General features: G+C 54.1%; 1 protein-coding gene across 7 annotated transcripts in view; it reads left to right on the top strand.

Annotated features, from left to right (window-relative positions):
* The window catches only part of LOC146005652 (alanine aminotransferase 2), a 174,137-nt gene extending 156,781 nt beyond the window's left edge, over nucleotides 1-17,356 (top strand). For all 7 annotated transcript variants that reach the window (XM_083145048.1, XM_083145044.1, XM_083145050.1 and 4 more), the window contains 6 exons: nucleotides 9,499-9,578; nucleotides 14,886-15,022; nucleotides 15,105-15,279; nucleotides 15,426-15,581; nucleotides 16,014-16,126; nucleotides 16,273-17,356. In XM_083145048.1, the coding sequence (XP_083001174.1) occupies nucleotides 9,499-9,578; nucleotides 14,886-15,022; nucleotides 15,105-15,279; nucleotides 15,426-15,581; nucleotides 16,014-16,126; nucleotides 16,273-16,363 (752 nt within the window). In that variant the 3' untranslated portion in view covers nucleotides 16,364-17,356. The remainder of the gene's footprint in view (nucleotides 1-9,498; nucleotides 9,579-14,885; nucleotides 15,023-15,104; nucleotides 15,280-15,425; nucleotides 15,582-16,013; nucleotides 16,127-16,272) is intronic.
* Nucleotides 17,357-18,125: the final 769 nt, after the last annotated feature.

The raw sequence follows: 18,125 nt of genomic DNA, 5'->3' as shown, positions 1-18,125 counted from the left end.
TATGCTGGTGTGTCTCTGCCTCGTGTCCTCTAGTCACTGTCACCCTGTATGCTGGTGTGTCTCTGCCTCGTGCCCTCTAGTCACTGTCACCCTGTATGCCGGTGTGTCTCTGCCTCGTGCCCTCTAGTCACTGTCATCCTGTATGCTGGTGTGTCTCTGCCTCGTGTCCCCTAGTCACTGTCACCCTGTATGCTGGTGTGTCTCTGCCTCGTGCCCCCTAGTCACTGTCATCCTGTATGCTGGTGTGTCTCTGCCTCGTGCCCTCTAGTCACTGTCATCCTGTATGCTGGTGTGTCTCTGCCTTGTGTCCTCTAGTCACTGTCACCCTGTATGCTGGTGTGTCTCTGCCTCATGCCCTCTAGTCACTGTCACCTGTATGCTGGTGTGTCTCTGCCTCGTGTCCTCTAGTCACTGTCACCTGTACGCTGGTGTGTCTCTGCCTAGTGTCCTCTAGTCACTGTCACCCTGTACGCTGGTGTGTCTCTGCCTCGTGTCCTCTAGTCACTGTCATCCTGTATGCTGGTGTGTCTCTGCCTCGTGCCCTCTAGTCACTGTCAACCTGTATGCTGGTGTGTCTCTGCCTCGTGCCCTCTAGTCACTGTCACCTGTACGCTGGTGTGTCTCTGCCTCGTGTCCTCTAGTCACTGTCATCCTGTACGCTGGTGTGTCTCTGCCTCGTGCCCCCTAGTCACTGTCACCCTGTATGCTGGTGTGTCTCTGCCTAGTGTCCTCTAGTCACTGTCACCCTGTATGCTGGTGTGTCTCTGCCTCGTGCCCTCTAGTCACTGTCACCCTGTATGCTGGTGTGTCTCTGCCTCGTGCCCTCTAGACACTGTCACCCTGTATGCTGGTGTGTCTCTGCCTCGTGGCCTCTAGTCACTGTCACCCTGTACGCTGGTGTGTCTCTGCCTCGTGCCCCCTAGTCACTGTCACCTGTATGCTGGTGTGTCTCTGCCTCGTGCCCTCTAGTCACTGTCATCCTGTACGCTGGTGTGTCTCTGCCTCGTGTCCTCTAGTCACTGTCACCTGTATGCTGGTGTGTCTCTGCCTCGTGTCCTCTAGTCACTGTCACCCTGTATGCTGGTGTGTCTCTGCCTCGTGTACTCTAGTCACTGTCATCCTGTACGCTGGAGTGTCTCTGCCTCATGTCCTCTAGTCACTGTCACCCTGTATGCTGGTGTGTCTCTGCCTCGTGTCCTCTAGTCACTGTCACCCTGTATGCTGGTGTGTCTCTGCCTCGTGTCCTCTAGTCACTGTCACCCTGTATGCTGGTGTGTCTCTGCCTCATGTCCTCTAGTCACTGTCACCCTGTATGCTGGTGTGTCTCTGCCTCGTGTCCTCTAGTCACTGTCACCTGTATGCTGGTGTGTCTCTGCCTCGTGTCCTCTAGTCACTGTCACCCTGTACGCTGGTGTGTCTCTGCCTCGTGTCCTCTAGTCACTGTCACCTGTATGCTGGTGTGTCTCTGCCTTGTGTCCTCTAGTCACTGTCACCCTGTATGCTGGTGTGTCTCTGCCTCGTGTCCTCTAGTCACTGTCACCTGTACGCTGGTGTGTCTCTGCCTCGTGTCCTCTAGTCACTGTCACCTGTATGCTGGTGTGTCTCTGCCTAGTGTCCTCTAGTCACTGTCACCCTGTATGCTGGTGTGTCTCTGCCTCGTGTCCTCTAGTCACTGTCACCTGTATGCTGGTGTGTCTCTGCCTCGTGTCCTCTAGTCACTGTCACCCTGTATGCTGGTGTGTCTCTGCCTCGTGTCCTCTAGTCACTGTCACCTGTATGCTGGTGTGTCTCTGCCTAGTGTCCTCTAGTCACTGTCACCCTGTATGCTGGTGTGTCTCTGCCTCGTGTCCTCTAGTCACTGTCACCCTGTATGCTGGTGTGTCTCTGCCTCGTGCCCTCTAGTCACTGTCACCTGTACGCTGGTGTGTCTCTGCCTCGTGTCCTCTAGTCACTGTCACCCTGTATGCTGGTGTGCCCTCTAGTCACTGTCACCCTGTACGCTGGAGTGTCTCTGCCTCGTGCCCTCTAGTCACTGTCACCTGTACGCTGGTGTGTCTCTGCCTCGTGCCCTCTAGTCACTGTCACCTGTATGCTGGTGTGTCTCTGCCTCGTGCCCCCTAGTCACTGTCACCTGTATGCTGGTGTGTCTCTGCCTCGTGTCCTCTAGTCACTGTCACCCTGTGTGCTGGTGTGTCTCTGCCTCGTGTCCTCTAGTCACTGTCACCCTGTGTGCTGGTGTGTCTCTGCCTCGTGTCCTCTAGTCACTGTCACCCTGTGTGCTGGTGTGTCTCTGCCTCGTGCCCTCTAGTCACTGTCACTCTGTATGCTGGGGTGTCTCTGCCTCGTGCCCTCTAGTCACTGTCACCCTGTATGCTGGTGTGTCTCTGCCTCGTGCCCTCTAGTCACTGTCATCCTGTATGCTGGTGTGTCTCTGCCTCGTGCCCCCTAGTCACTGTCACCATGTATGCTGGTGCGTCTCTGCCTCGTGCCCCCTAGTCACTGTCACCTGTATGCTGGTGTGTCTCTGCCTCGTGTCCTTTAGTCACTGTCACCTGTACGCTGGTGTGTCTCTGCCTCGTGTCCTCTAGTCACTGTCACCCTGTACGCTGGTGTGTCTCTGCCTCATGCCCCCTAGTCACTGTCATCCTGTGTGCTGGTGTGTCTCTGCCTCGTGCCCTCTAGTCACTGTCACCCTGTATGCTGGTGTGTCTCTGCCTCGTGCCCTCTAGTCACTGTCACCCTGTATGCCGGTGTGTCTCTGCCTCGTGTCCTCTAGTCACTGTCACCCTGTATGCCGGTGCGTCTCTGCCTCGTGTCCTCTAGTCACTGTCACTCTGTACGCTGGTGTGTCCCTGCCTCGTGCCCTCTAGTCACTGTCACCCTGTACGCTGGTGTGTCTCTGCCTCGTGCCCTCTAGTCACTGTCACCCTGTATGCCGGTGTGTCTCTGCCTCGTGTCCTCTAGTCACTGTCACCCTGTATGCTGGTGTGTCTCTGCCTCGTGCCCTCTAGTCACTGTCACCCTGTATGCTGGTGTGTCTCTGCCTCGTGCCCTCTAGTCACTGTCACCTGTACGCTGGTGTGTCTCTGCCTCGTGTCCTCTAGTCACTGTCACCCTGTATGCTGGTGTGCCCTCTAGTCACTGTCACCCTGTACGCTGGAGTGTCTCTGCCTCGTGCCCTCTAGTCACTGTCACCTGTACGCTGGTGTGTCTCTGCCTCGTGCCCTCTAGTCACTGTCACCTGTATGCTGGTGTGTCTCTGCCTCGTGCCCCCTAGTCACTGTCACCTGTATGCTGGTGTGTCTCTGCCTCGTGTCCTCTAGTCACTGTCACCCTGTGTGCTGGTGTGTCTCTGCCTCGTGTCCTCTAGTCACTGTCACCCTGTGTGCTGGTGTGTCTCTGCCTCGTGCCCTCTAGTCACTGTCACTCTGTATGCTGGGGTGTCTCTGCCTCGTGCCCTCTAGTCACTGTCACCCTGTATGCTGGTGTGTCTCTGCCTCGTGCCCTCTAGTCACTGTCATCCTGTATGCTGGTGTGTCTCTGCCTCGTGCCCCCTAGTCACTGTCACCATGTATGCTGGTGCGTCTCTGCCTCGTGCCCCCTAGTCACTGTCACCTGTATGCTGGTGTGTCTCTGCCTCGTGTCCTTTAGTCACTGTCACCTGTACGCTGGTGTGTCTCTGCCTCGTGTCCTCTAGTCACTGTCACCCTGTACGCTGGTGTGTCTCTGCCTCATGCCCCCTAGTCACTGTCATCCTGTGTGCTGGTGTGTCTCTGCCTCGTGCCCTCTAGTCACTGTCACCCTGTATGCTGGTGTGTCTCTGCCTCGTGCCCTCTAGTCACTGTCACCCTGTATGCCGGTGTGTCTCTGCCTCGTGTCCTCTAGTCACTGTCACCCTGTATGCCGGTGCGTCTCTGCCTCGTGTCCTCTAGTCACTGTCACTCTGTACGCTGGTGTGTCCCTGCCTCGTGCCCTCTAGTCACTGTCACCCTGTACGCTGGTGTGTCTCTGCCTCGTGCCCTCTAGTCACTGTCACCTGTACGCTGGTGTGTCTCTGCCTCGTGCCTCCTAGTCACTGTCATCCTGTATGCTGGTGTGTCTCTGCCTCATGCCCCCTAGTCACTGTCATCCTGTGTGCTGGTGTGTCTCTGCCTCGTGTCCTCTAGTCACTGTCACCCTGTATGCTGGTGTGTCTCTGCCTCGTGTCCTCTAGTCACTGTCACCCTGTACGCTGGTGTGTCTCTGCCTCGTGCCCTCTAGTCACTGTCACCCTGTATGCTGGTGTGTCTCTGCCTCGTGTCCTCTAGTCACTGTCACCTGTATGCTGGTGTGTCTCTGCCTCGTGCCCTCTAGTCACTGTCACCCTGTATGCTGGTGTGTCTCTGCCTCGTGTCCTCTAGTCACTGTCACCTGTACGCTGGTGTGTCTCTGCCTCGTGTCCTCTAGTCACTGTCACCCTGTACGCTGGTGTGTCTCTGCCTCGTGCCCCCTAGTCACTGTCATCCTGTATGCTGGTGTGTCTCTGCCTCGTGCCCTCTAGTCACTGTCACCCTGTACGCTGGTGTGTCTCTGCCTCGTGTCCTCTAGTCACTGTCACCCTGTATGCTGGTGTGTCTCTGCCTCGTGTCCTCTAGTCACTGTCATCCTCTATGCTGGTGTGTCTCTGCCTCGTGCCCTCTAGTCACTGTCATCCTCTATGCTGGTGTGTCTCTGCCTCGTGCCCTCTAGTCACTGTCACCCTGTATGCCGGTGTGTCTCTGCCTCGTGCCTCCTAGTCACTGTCACCCTGTATGCTGGTGTGTCTCTGCCTCGTGCCCTCTAGTCACTGTCATCCTGCATGCTGGTGTGTCTCTGCTTCGTGCCCCCTAGTCACTGTCACCCTGTACGCTGGTGTGTCTCTGCCTCGTGCCCTCTAGTCACTGTCACCTGTATACTGGTGTGTCTCTGCCTCGTGCCCTCTAGTCACTGTCACCTGTACGCTGGTGTGTCTCTGCCTCGTGCCCTCTAGTCACTGTCACCCTGTACGCTGGTGTGTCTCTGCCTCGTGTCCTCTAGTCACTGTCACCCTGTATGCTGGTGTGTCTCTGCCTCGTGTCCTCTAGTCACTGTCACCCTGTATGCTGGTGTGTCTCTGCCTCGTGTCCTCTAGTCACTGTCACCTGTATGCTGGTGTGTCTCTGCCTCGTGTCCTCTAGTCACTGTCATCCTGTATGCTGGTGTGTCTCTGCCTCGTGCCCTCTAGTCACTGTCACCTGTATGCTGGTGTGTCTCTGCCTCGTGTCCTCTAGTCACTGTCACCCTGTATGCTGGTGTGTCTCTGCCTCGTGCCCTCTAGTCACTGTCACTCTGTATGCTGGTGTGTCTCTGCCTCGTGTCCTCTAGTCACTGTCACCCTGTATGCTGGTGTGTCTCTGCCTCGTGTCCTCTAGTCACTGTCACCTGTATGCTGGTGTGTCTCTGCCTCGTGTCCTCTAGTCACTGTCACCTGTATGCTGGTGTGTCTCTGCCTCGTGTCCTCTAGTCACTGTCATCCTGTATGCTGGTGTGTCTCTGCCTCGTGCCCTCTAGTCACTGTCACCTGTATGCTGGTGTGTCTCTGCCTCGTGTCCTCTAGTCACTGTCACCCTGTATGCTGGTGTGTCTCTGCCTCGTGCCCTCTAGTCACTGTCACTCTGTATGCTGGTGTGTCTCTGCCTCGTGCCCCCTAGTCACTGTCACCCTGTATGCTGGTGTGTCTCTGCCTCGTGTCCCCTAGTCACTGTCACCCTGTACGCTGGTGTGTCTCTGCCTCGTGTCCTCTAGTCACTGTCACCCTGTATGCTGGTGTGTCTCTGCCTCGTGCCCCCTAGTCACTGTCACCCTGTATGCTGGTGTGTCTTTGCCTCGTGCCCTCTAGTCACTGTCACCCTGTATGCTGGTGTGTCTCTGCCTCGTGTCCACTAGTCACTGTCATCCTGTACGCTGGTGTGTCTCTGCCACGTGCCCTCTAGTCACTGTCACCTGTACGCTGGTGTGTCTCTGCCTCGTGTCCTCTAGTCACTGTCACCCTGTATGCTGGTGTGTCTCTGCCTCGTGCCCTCTAGTCACTGTCACTCTGTATGCTGGTGTGTCTCTGCCTCGTGCCCCCTAGTCACTGTCACCCTGTATGCTGGTGTGTCTCTGCCTCGTGTCCCCTAGTCACTGTCACCCTGTACGCTGGTGTGTCTCTGCCTCGTGTCCTCTAGTCACTGTCACCCTGTATGCTGGTGTGTCTCTGCCTCGTGCCCCCTAGTCACTGTCACCCTGTATGCTGGTGTGTCCCTGCCTTGTGTCCTCTAGTCACTGTCACCTGTATGCTGGTGTGTCTCTGCCTCGTGTCCTCTAGTCACTGTCACCCTGTATGCTGGTGTGTCTCTGCCTCGTGCCCTCTAGTCACTGTCACTCTGTATGCTGGTGTGTCTCTGCCTCGTGTCCTCTAGTCACTGTCACCCTGTATGCTGGTGTGTCTCTGCCTCGTGTCCTCTAGTCACTGTCACCTGTATGCTTATGTGTCTCTGCCTCGTGTCCTCTAGTCACTGTCACCTGTATGCTGGTGTGTCTCTGCCTCGTGTCCTCTAGTCACTGTCACCTGTATGCTGGTGTGTCTCTGCCTCGTGTCCTCTAGTCACTGTCACCCTGTATGCTGGTGTGTCTCTGCCTCGTGCCCTCTAGTCACTGTCACTCTGTATGCTGGTGTGTCTCTGCCTCGTGCCCCCTAGTCACTGTCACCCTGTATGCTGGTGTGTCTCTGCCTCGTGTCCCCTAGTCACTGTCACCCTGTACGCTGGTGTGTCTCTGCCTCGTGTCCTCTAGTCACTGTCACCCTGTACGCTGGTGTGTCTCTGCCTCGTGCCCCCTAGTCACTGTCACCCTGTATGCTGGTGTGTCTCTGCCTCGTGCCCTCTAGTCACTGTCACCCTGTATGCTGGTGTGTCTCTGCCTCGTGTCCTCTAGTCACTGTCACCCTGTATGCTGGTGTGTCTCTGCCTCGTGCCCTCTAGTCACTGTCACTCTGTATGCTGGTGTGTCTCTGCCTTGTGTCCTCTAGTCACTGTCACCCTGTATGCTGGTGTGTCTCTGCCTCGTGTCCTCTAGTCACTGTCACCTGTATGCTGGTGTGTCTCTGCCTCGTGTCCTCTAGTCACTGTCACCTGTATGCTGGTGTGTCTCTGCCTCGTGTCCTCTAGTCACTGTCATCCTGTATGCTGGTGTGTCTCTGCCTCGTGCCCTCTAGTCACTGTCACCTGTATGCTGGTGTGTCTCTGCCTCGTGTCCACTAGTCACTGTCATCCTGTACGCTGGTGTGTCTCTGCCTCGTGCCCTCTAGTCACTGTCACCTGTATGCTGGTGTGTCTCTGCCTCGTGTCCTCTAGTCACTGTCACCCTGTATGCTGGTGTGTCTCTGCCTCGTGCCCTCTAGTCACTGTCACTCTGTATGCTGGTGTGTCTCTGCCTCGTGCCCCCTAGTCACTGTCACCCTGTATGCTGGTGTGTCTCTGCCTCGTGTCCCCTAGTCACTGTCACCCTGTACGCTGGTGTGTCTCTGCCTCGTGTCCTCTAGTCACTGTCACCCTGTATGCTGGTGTGTCTCTGCCTCGTGCCCCCTAGTCACTGTCACCCTGTATGCTGGTGTGTCTCTGCCTCGTGCCCTCTAGTCACTGTCACCCTGTACGCTGGTGTGTCTCTGCCTCGTGTCCTCTAGTCACTGTCACCCTGTATGCTGGTGTGTCTCTGCCTCGTGCCCCCTAGTCACTGTCACCCTGTATGCTGGTGTGTCTCTGCCTCGTGTCCCCTAGTCACTGTCACCCTGTACGCTGGTGTGTCTCTGCCTCGTGTCCTCTAGTCACTGTCACCCTGTATGCTGGTGTGTCTCTGCCTCGTGCCCCCTAGTCACTGTCACCCTGTATGCTGGTGTGTCTCTGCCTCGTGCCCTCTAGTCACTGTCACCCTGTATGCTGGTGTGTCTCTGCCTCGTGTCCCCTAGTCACTGTCACCCTGTACGCTGGTGTGTCTCTGCCTCGTGCCCTCTAGTCACTGTCACCCTGTATGCTGGTGTGTCTCTGCCTCGTGCCCTCTAGTCACTGTCACCCTGTATGCTGGTGTGTCTCTGCCTCGTGCCCCCTAGTCACTGTCACCCTGTATGCTGGTGTGTCTCTGCCTCGTGCCCTCTAGTCACTGTCACCCTGTATGCTGGTGTGTCTCTGCCTCGTGTCCCCTAGTCACTGTCACCCTGTACGCTGGTGTGTCTCTGCCTCGTGCCCTCTAGTCACTGTCACCCTGTATGCTGGTGTGTCTCTGCCTCGTGCCCTCTAGTCACTGTCACCCTGTATGCTGGTGTGTCTCTGCCTCGTGCCCCCTAGTCACTGTCACCCTGTATGCTGGTGTGTCTCTGCCTCGTGCCCTCTAGTCACTGTCACCCTGTATGCTGGTGTGTCTCTGCCTCGTGTCCCCTAGTCACTGTCACCCTGTACGCTGGTGTGTCTCTGCCTCGTGCCCCCTAGTCACTCTCACCCTGTATGCTGGTGTGTCTCTGCCTCGTGCCCTCTAGTCACTGTCACCCTGTATGCTGGTGTGTCTCTGCCTCGTGTCCTCTAGTCACTGTCACCCTGTACGCTGGTGTGTCTCTGCCTCGTGTCCTCTAGTCACTGTCACCCTGTATGCTGGTGTGTCTCTGCCTCGTGCCCCCTAGTCACTGTCACCCTGTATGCTGGTGTGTCTCTGCCTCGTGCCCTCTAGTCACTGTCACCCTGTATGCTGGTGTGTCTCTGCCTCGTGCCCCCTAGTCACTGTCACCCTGTATGCTGGTGTGTCTCTGCCTCGTGCCCTCTAGTCACTGTCACCCTGTATGCTGGTGTGTCTCTGCCTCGTGTCCCCTAGTCACTGTCACCCTGTACGCTGGTGTGTCTCTGCCTCGTGCCCCCTAGTCACTCTCACCCTGTATGCTGGTGTGTCTCTGCCTCGTGCCCCCTAGTCACTGTCACCCTGTACGCTGGTGTGCCTCTGCCTCGTGTCCTCTAGTCACTGTCATCCTGTATGCTGGTGTGTCTCTGCCTCGTGTCCTCTAGTCACTGTCATCCTGTATGCTGGTGTGTCTCTGCCTCGTGTCCTCTAGTCACTGTCACCCTGTGTGCTGGTGTGTCTCTGCCTCGTGCCCTCTAGTCACTGTCACCCTGTATGCTGGTGTGTCTCTGCCTCGTGTCCTCTAGTCACTGTCACCTGTACGCTGGTGTGTCTCTGCCTCGTGTCCTCTAGTCACTGTCACCCTGTACGCTGGTGTGTCTCTGCCTCGTGCCCCCTAGTCACTGTCATCCTGTGTGCTGGTGTGTCTCTGCCTCGTGCCCCCTAGTCACTGTCACCTGTATGCTGGTGTGTCTCTGCCTCGTGTCCTCTAGTCACTGTCATCCTGTATGCTGGTGTGTCTCTGCCTCGTGCACCATTTCCCTCTCCCTATGTCACTGACAGATTTTCTCCATCCTACAGGTCAGGTACAGAGCCGGAAATGCATTGAGGATGTGATTCGTTTTGCAGCAGAAGAGAATCTGTTTCTTATGGCCGACGAGGTAAAAACCCCAAAATATAATATACAGTATTATACCTCACCCCCCCGGGTAGCGGCGGGAGATGTACAGTATTATACCTCACCCACCAGGTAGCAGCAGGAGATGTACAGTATTATACCTCACCCCCCAGGTGGCAGCGGGAGATGTACAGTATTATACCTCACCCCCCAGGTAGCGGCAGGAGATGTACAGTATTATACCTCACCCCCCAGGTAGCGGCAGGAGATTTACAGTATTATACCTCACCCCCCAGGTAGTAGCAGGAGATGTACAGTATTATACCTCACCCCCCAGGTGGCAGCATGAGATGTACAGTATTATATATCACCCTCCAGGTAGTAGCAGGAGATGTACAGTATTATACCTCACCCCCCAGGTAGTAGCGGGAGATGTACAGTATTATACCTCACCCCCCAGGTAGTAGCGGGAGATGTACAGTATTATACCTGACCCCCCAGGTAGCAGCGGGAGATGTACAGTATTATACCTCACCCCCCCAGGTAGCAGCAGGAGATGTACAGTATTATACCTCACCCCCCAGGTAGCCGCGGGAGATGTACAGTATTATACCTGACCCCCCAGGTAGCAGCGGGAGATGTACAGTATTATACCTCACCCCCTGGTAGCAGCGAGAGATGTACAGTATTATACCCCCCCCCCAGGAAGCAGTGGGAGATGTACAGTATTATACCTCACCCCCCAGGTAGCAGCGGGAGATGTACAGTATTATACCTGACCCCCCAGGTAGCCGCGGGAGATGTACAGTATTATACCTGACCCCCCAGGTAGCAGCGGGAGATGTACAGTATTATACCTCACCCCCTGGTAGCAGTGGGAGATGTACAGTATTATACCTCACCCCCCCTGGTAGCAGCGGGAGATGTACAGTATTATACCTCACCCCCCCGGGTAGCAGCGGGAGATGTACAGTATTATACCTCACCCCCCCAGGTAGCAGCAGGAGATGTACAGTATTATACCTCACCCCCCAGGTAGTAGCAGGAGATGTACAGTATTATACCTCACCCCCCAGGTAGTAGCAGGAGATGTACAGTATTATACCTCACCCCCCAGGAAGCAGCGGGAGATGTACAGTATTATACCTCACCCCCCAGGTAGCAGCGGGAGATGTACAGTATTATACCTCACCCCCCAGGTAGTAGCAGGAGATGTACAGTATTATACCTCACCCTACAGGTAGTAGCGGGAGATGTACAGTATTATACCTCACCCCCCAGGTAGCAGCCGGAGATGTACAGTATTATACCTCACCCCCAGGTAGTAGCAGGAGATGTACAGTATTATACCTCACCCTCCAGGTAGCAGCGGGAGATGTACAGTATTATACCCCACCCCAGGTAGTAGCGGGAGATGTACAGTATTATACCTCACCCCCTGGTAGCAGCGAGAGATGTACAGTATTATACCCCAACCCCCCCAGGAAGCAGTGGGAGATGTACAGTATTATACCTCACCCCCCCAGGTAGCAGCAGGAGATGTACAGTATTATACCTCACCCCCCCAGGTAGCAGCAGGAGATGTACAGTATTATACCCCACCCCCCTGGTAGCAGCGGGAGATGTACAGTATTATACCTCACCCCCCCGGGTAGCAGCGGGAGATGTACAGTATTATACCTCACCCCCCCAGGTAGCAGCAGGAGATGTACAGTATTATACCTCACCCCCCAGGTAGTAGCAGGAGATGTACAGTATTAAACATCACCCCCCCCGGGTAGTAGCGGGAGATGTACAGTATTATACCTCACCCCCCAGGTAGTAGCAGGAGATGTACAGTATTATACCTCACCCCCCCAGGTAGCAGCAGGAGATGTACAGTATTATACCCCACCCCCCAGGTAGCAGCAGGAGATGTACAGTATTAAACATCACCCCCCCCGGGTAGTAGCGGGAGATGTACAGTATTATACCTCACCCCCCAGGTAGCAGCGGGAGATGTACAGTATTATACCTCACCCCCCAGGTAGTAGCGGGAGATGTACAGTATTATACCTCACCCTCCAGGTAGCAGCGGGAGATGTACAGTATTATACCTCACCCCCCAGGTAGCAGCGGGAGATGTACAGTATTATACCTCACCCCCCAGGTAGCAGCGGGAGATGTACAGTATTATACCTCACCCTCCAGGTAGCAGCGGGAGATGTACAGTATTATACCTCACCCCCCAGGTAGCAGCGGGAGATGTACAGTATTATACCTCACCCCCCAGGTAGCAGCGGGAGATGTACAGTATTATACCCCACCCCCCAGGTAGCAGCAGGAGATGTACAGTATTATACCCCACCCCCCAGGTAGCAGTGGGAGATGTACAGTATTATACCTCACCCCCCAGGTAGTAGCGGGAGATGTACAGTATTATACATCACCCCCCAGGTAGCAGCGGGAGATGTACAGTATTATACCTTACCCCCCTGGTAGCAGCGGGAGATGTACAGTATTATACCTCACCCCCCAGGTAGTAGCGGGAGATGTACAGTATTATACCTCACCCCCCAGGTAGTAGCGGGAGATGTACAGTATTATACCCCATCCCCCAGGTAGCAGCAGGAGATGTACAGTATTATACCTCACCCCCCAGGTAGCTGCAGGAGATGTACAGTATTATACCTCACCCCCCAGGTAGCTGCAGGAGATGTACAGTATTATACCTCACCCCCCAGGTAGCTGCAGGAGATGTACAGTATTATACCTCACCCCCCAGGTAGCGGCAGGAGATGTACAGTATTATACCTCACCCCCCCGGGTAGCAGCGGGAGATGTACAGTATTATACCTCACCCCCCCAGGTGGCAGCGGGAGATGTACAGTATTATACCTCACCCCCCCGGGTAGCTGCAGGAGATGTACAGTATTATAACCCCTTGTATGCACATAATCAGTGTCCGTGTCAGTATTATATATCACCCCCCAGGTAGCAGCGGGAGATGTACAGTATTATACCTCACCCCCCCTGGTAGCAGCGGGAGATGTACAGTATTATACCCCACCCCCAGGTAGAAGCAGGAGATGTACAGTATTATACCTCACCCCCCAGGTAGCAGCGGGAGATGTACAGTATTATACCTCACCCCCCAGGTAGCTGCAGGAGATGTACAGTATTATACCCCACCCCCCCCGGGTAGCAGCGGGAGATGTACAGTATTATACCTCACCCCCCCAGGTAGCTGCAGGAGATGTACAGTATTATACCTCACCCCCCAGGTAGCAGCGGGAGATGTACAGTATTATACCTCACCCCCCAGGTAGTAGCGGGAGATGTACAGTATTATACCTAACCCCCAGGTAGTAGCGGGAGTATTATACCTCACCCCCCCCAGGTAGCAGCGGGAGATGTACAGTATTATACCTCACCCCCCGGGTAGTAGCGGGAGATGTACAGTATTATACCTCACCCCCCCGGGTAGCTGCAGGAGATGTACAGTATTATAACCCCTTGTATGCACATAATCAGTGTCCGTGTCAGTATTATATATCACCCCCCAGGTAGCAGCGGGAGATGTACAGTATTATACCTCACCCCCCCTGGTAGCAGCGGGAGATGTACAGTATTATACCTCACCCTCCAGGTAGTAGCGGGAGATGTACAGTATTATACCTCACCCTACAGGTAGTAGCAGGAGATGTACAGTATTATACCTCACCCCCCAGGTAGCAGCGGGAGATGTACAGTATTATACCCCACCCCCAGGTAGAAGCAGGAGATGTACAGTATTATACCTCACCCCCCAGGTAGCAGCGGGAGATGTACAGTATTATACCTCACCCCCCAGGTAGCTGCAGGAGATGTACAGTATTATACCCCACCCCCCCCCGGGTAGCAGCGGGAGATGTACAGTATTATACCTCACCCCCCCGGGTAGCAGCGGGAGATGTACAGTATTATACCTCACCCCCCCAGGTAGCAGCGGGAGATGTACAGTATTATACCTCACTCCCCCAGGTAGCAGTGGGAGATGTACAGTATTATACCCCACCCCCCCGGGTAGCAGCGGGAGATGTACAGTATTATACCCCACTCCCCCAGGTAGCTGCAGGAGATGTACAGTATTATACCCCACCCCCCCGGGTAGCTGCAGGAGATGTACAGTATTATACCCCACCCCCCCAGGTAGCTGCAGGAGATGTACAGTATTATACCCCACCCCCCCCAGGTAGCTGCAGGAGATGTACAGTATTATACCCCACCCCCCCGGGTAGCAGCGGGAGATGTACAGTATTATACCTCACCCCCCCGGTAGCAGCGGTAGATGTACAGTATTATACCTCACCCCCCAGGTAGCAGCGGAAGATGTACAGTATTATACCTCACCCCCCAGGTAGTAGCGGGAGATGTACAGTATTATACCCCACCCCCCCAGGTAGCTGCAGGAGATGTACAGTATTATACCTCACCCCCCAGGTAGTAGCGGGAGATGTACAGTATTATACCTCACCTCCAGGTGGCAGCAGGAGATGTACAGTATTATACCTCACCTCCAGGTGGCAGCAGGAGATGTACAGTATTATACCTCACCCCCCAGGTGGCAGCGGGAGATGTACAGTATTATACCTCACCCTCCAGGTGGCAGCGGGAGATGTACAGTATTATACCTCACCCCCCCCGGGTAGCAGCGGGAGATGTACAGTATTATAACCCCTTGTATGCACATAATCAGTGTCCGTGTCAGTATTGCGTCACACAGGCCACGCCCTTGGTTGTTTGAGATTTTAGGAGCCCATGGGATTCGGGAAGAACAGAGGGGAGCAGCGTCTCCTACAGATATGAGCGAGTGATGAGAAGTCAGCAGGGGATACGGTCACTGCATCACCAAGCATCAGGTTGACATTGGTCATAAAGTCGACATTGGGTTTTTGACTGTTTTTTGAGCCAACATGTGCCGACAGGCGGTATTTCATGCCCTACCATCCATCAGTTAGTGATGGGTAAATAAAATAGTGTGCCAAGCGTATCGAGGCATTGCGCCCAAAGCATGGCGAGCGGACGTGGTGCTACGTTTCAGTGTCAAGTCGTAGTTTGGGTAAAAAAAAAAAAACAGTGAAAAACCCCATGACGATCTTATGACCCTGTCGACCTAACCCATGTTGACCTTCAGTCATGTCGTCCTTTTTTGCATGTCGACCTTGTGGTTTCAACTTAATGCTTGTCTACTCAATGATCCCATACCGTCGGCAGCTGGTCTGGGGCACCCTCTGGTGGCCAGTGAGGACATTACACCCATGGAGTTGGCGTTATACAGTAACATTACTGTACTTAGAACTTGATGTTAATGTCTTTGCTCTGATTGTAGGTCTATCAGGATAATGTCTATGCCAAGGGCTGCGCCTTCCATTCCTTCAAGAAGGTTCTGTTCGAGATGGGTCCCAAGTACTCGGATGTATTGGAGATGGCGTCCTTTCACTCCACGTCTAAAGGTTACATGGGCGAGTGAGTATTCTTACAGCTTGGCATCTCCAGTGAGGTTTGTGTCAGGGGTCCACCACTCTAACGCCTGTAATGTTTCCCCTAGATGTGGCTTCCGAGGGGGATACATGGAGGTAATCAATATGGACCCAGAAGTAAAACAGCAGCTGACCAAACTGGTGTCTGTACGTCTGTGCCCCCCCGTATCGGGACAAGCCATGATGGATTTGGTCGTGAATCCGCCTCAGCCTGGAGATCCTTCCTACAAGCAGTTTATTGCGGTAACACCAAACCCCTGACCATGCCAGGCTCCTCACCATCAGTGTTAGGAACTACAAGTCTCAGCATGATATTTAGGATAGTGTCCTAACGCTGTCCCTGTAGCCTGTTGTGTATACATCTAACACTTGTGTCTGGTGATCACCAGGAGAAACAAGCCGTGCTGGGGAACCTGGCGGAGAAGGCACGTCTCACAGAGGAAATCCTAAACCAGGCCTCAGGGATCCACTGTAATCCCGTCCAGGGAGCCATGTACTCCTTCCCGAAGATTGAGATCCCTGAGAAGGCCATCAAGCTGGCGCAGGTAAGTGGCATGGGTGCATTCTGTATTGTTCTGGAATTGGTCCCATCGTGGGTTCAGGAGATTATTGGAGGGGGGTAGATAGTCATCCATAAAATGTGTCACAGCCTGTGCTCAGATACGCCAACCTGTCACAGGTGGACAGTCTTGACATGGGTTTCACTCAAGCTGCCACCATGAATATTCCAATAGCACTCGTCACCACCAAAACACTTAAAAACCCAAAGTCATTACACGTATGTAATGTGGACCTCTCAAAGTTATTACATGTATGTAGCTTGGACCTTTCCAAGGAAGTTTAATACCTATTAGTTGACACCTCATCATTTGGTTCTGCAAGTAGCATACACAATGTAGACACAGTTCTGGAAAGGAAAAAGCCCAGGGAAGATATGTGTGGCATGAACCTTATACTCCTCTTCTTCTCCTGCTCAGGCTGAAGGTCAGGCCCCGGACATGTTCTTCTGTATGAAACTGCTGGAAGAGACTGGAATCTGTGTGGTGCCAGGAAGTGGCTTTGGCCAACGTGAGGGGACCCACCATTTCCGGTAGGTACCTGGTAATTGCTGTTATGAGCTGCTGCCCAAAATATTTTCTTAGTAGATAACAGATCCTGTGACCTGGGAATATTGACCTGGTTTGTGGTGGTCTCTGATGTCTCAGGCTTGGTGGTAATTGCCTTCTTCTCCTCCAGGATGACCATCCTCCCCCCTACTGAGAAGCTGAAGAGCCTCTTGGAGCGGCTGAAGGATTTCCATCAGAAATTCATCCGTGAATACTCCTAGATTGTGACAATGCTATGGTGACCGTGGATGATGACTCTGGGGGTGGGGAAGAGAATTGTGTAGGTGAATCTTATATGTTCTCAATTATCCAGGCCCTCTGCTTCTTTCTATAGTGGGCATTGCCAAAATTGTTGTAAGTTTAGAACAATGAGAATATAGGTCCCCCGGTCTCCACAAAATATATGGTGGCTCTGTGCCACTTTGTCACCTTGGGGGCCTCAGGTTTTGAATGCTGTATCCCATTGCTAATGGTGGGAACATTGTCCGATATTAAAGCCTATATTAATGTGCTATTGGCTGGGCCAGTCTATTTCCCGAGACATAGGGATGATTGCATCCCAATGTCTCAATCAATATGACTGCAAGCCCCGTGCCAAGCGCCCTCCCTGCAATTAACCGTCCATTGTGAGGTTACATGACCGGTTGTGCTGTAGAGCTACTGTAGGTGGCATTGTGTCCTCTATATAACGGCTGCTTCTGCTGTGGCACCAATGTCTTCATTTCAGCACCACCACAAGTCCGGTGATGGGTCTCTTGGGTCCCACCCAGGTTTGTGGTTGGGAGTAGAGGAGGATCCACAGTTTCTGAGCTTTCATAGACAGGAGAACCGGTCTGTCTGATCTCCCGCTGCTCAGTCTACAATATCCCGGTATGCTGCTATGCAAAATGTGACCGCCTCAAATACCCTCTCCGGGGGCTGCTATATAGGTTAGGGGCAGATTGGTGCATTACTAGAACCCTCAGACTTATCAGGGCACCAGCTTCCATTGTATGCCTTATCCCAAGGTGACCCAGTGAGATGTGCTCTGTACCTCAGTGTGCGTATTGCAGAGAACAAAGTGCCAGCTCTGCTGTCCAGCCTCTTAATGTAAAAGGATCATTTAGGTAATGTACAGATGAGAATTATTTGCTCCTAACTCTAGAAAGGGCTCAAATAACAGTGTCTTATATTTTATCAATAAAAACGTATTGTAATAAAGTTATTTTTTGTGAGCGTCTGTTAATTATATGAAATACCCGGGCGATCCGGCTCCGCCAAATCCGGTGTAAGTGTTGGTGTTTGTAGATCCGCCTCCGCCAAATCCGGTGTGAGTGTTGGTGTTTGTAGATCCGGCCCCGCCCAATCCGGTGTGAGTGTTGGTGTTTGTAGATCCAGCCCCGCCCAATCCGGTGTGAGTGTTGGTGTTTGTAGATCCGGCCCCGCCCAATCCGGTGTGAGTGTTGGTGTTTGTAGATCCGGCCCCGCCCAATCCGGTGTGAGTGTTGGTGTTTGTAGATCCAGCCCCGCCCAATCCGGTGTGAGTGTTGGTGTTTGTAGATCCGGCCCCGCCCAATCCGGTGTGAGTGTTGGTGTTTGTAGATCCAGCCCCGCCCAATCCGGTGTGAGTGTTGGTGTTTGTAGATCCAGCCCCACCCAATCCGGTGTGAGTGTTGGTGTTTGTAGATCCGGTCCCGCCCAATCTGGTGTGGTGGCCTGTCCTGTACTCACTCGCAGAGCCGTGCAGGCAGTGTGGTGGCCGCCCTCTCTCCCATGTCCTCCTCCCGCTCTCTCACCTGTCCAGTACTCACTCGCAGAGCCGTGCAGGCAGGGTGGTGGCCGCCCTCTCTCCCATCTCCTCCGGCTACAGCACTCTCATCTGTCCTGTACTCACTCGTAGAGCCGTGCAGGCAGTGTGGTGGCCGCCCTCTCTCCCATGTCATCCTCCTCCGGCACCAGCTCTCTCACCTGTCCTGTACTCACTCGCAGAGCCGTGCAGGCAGT

The sequence above is a fragment of the Crinia signifera genome, chromosome 5 (assembly GCF_055691185.1).
Source record: "Crinia signifera chromosome 5, ASM5569118v1, whole genome shotgun sequence".
NCBI lineage: Eukaryota > Metazoa > Chordata > Amphibia > Anura > Myobatrachidae > Crinia > Crinia signifera.
Note: the sequence above shows the minus strand (reverse complement) of the source record. Positions and strands in the feature narration are given on the sequence as shown.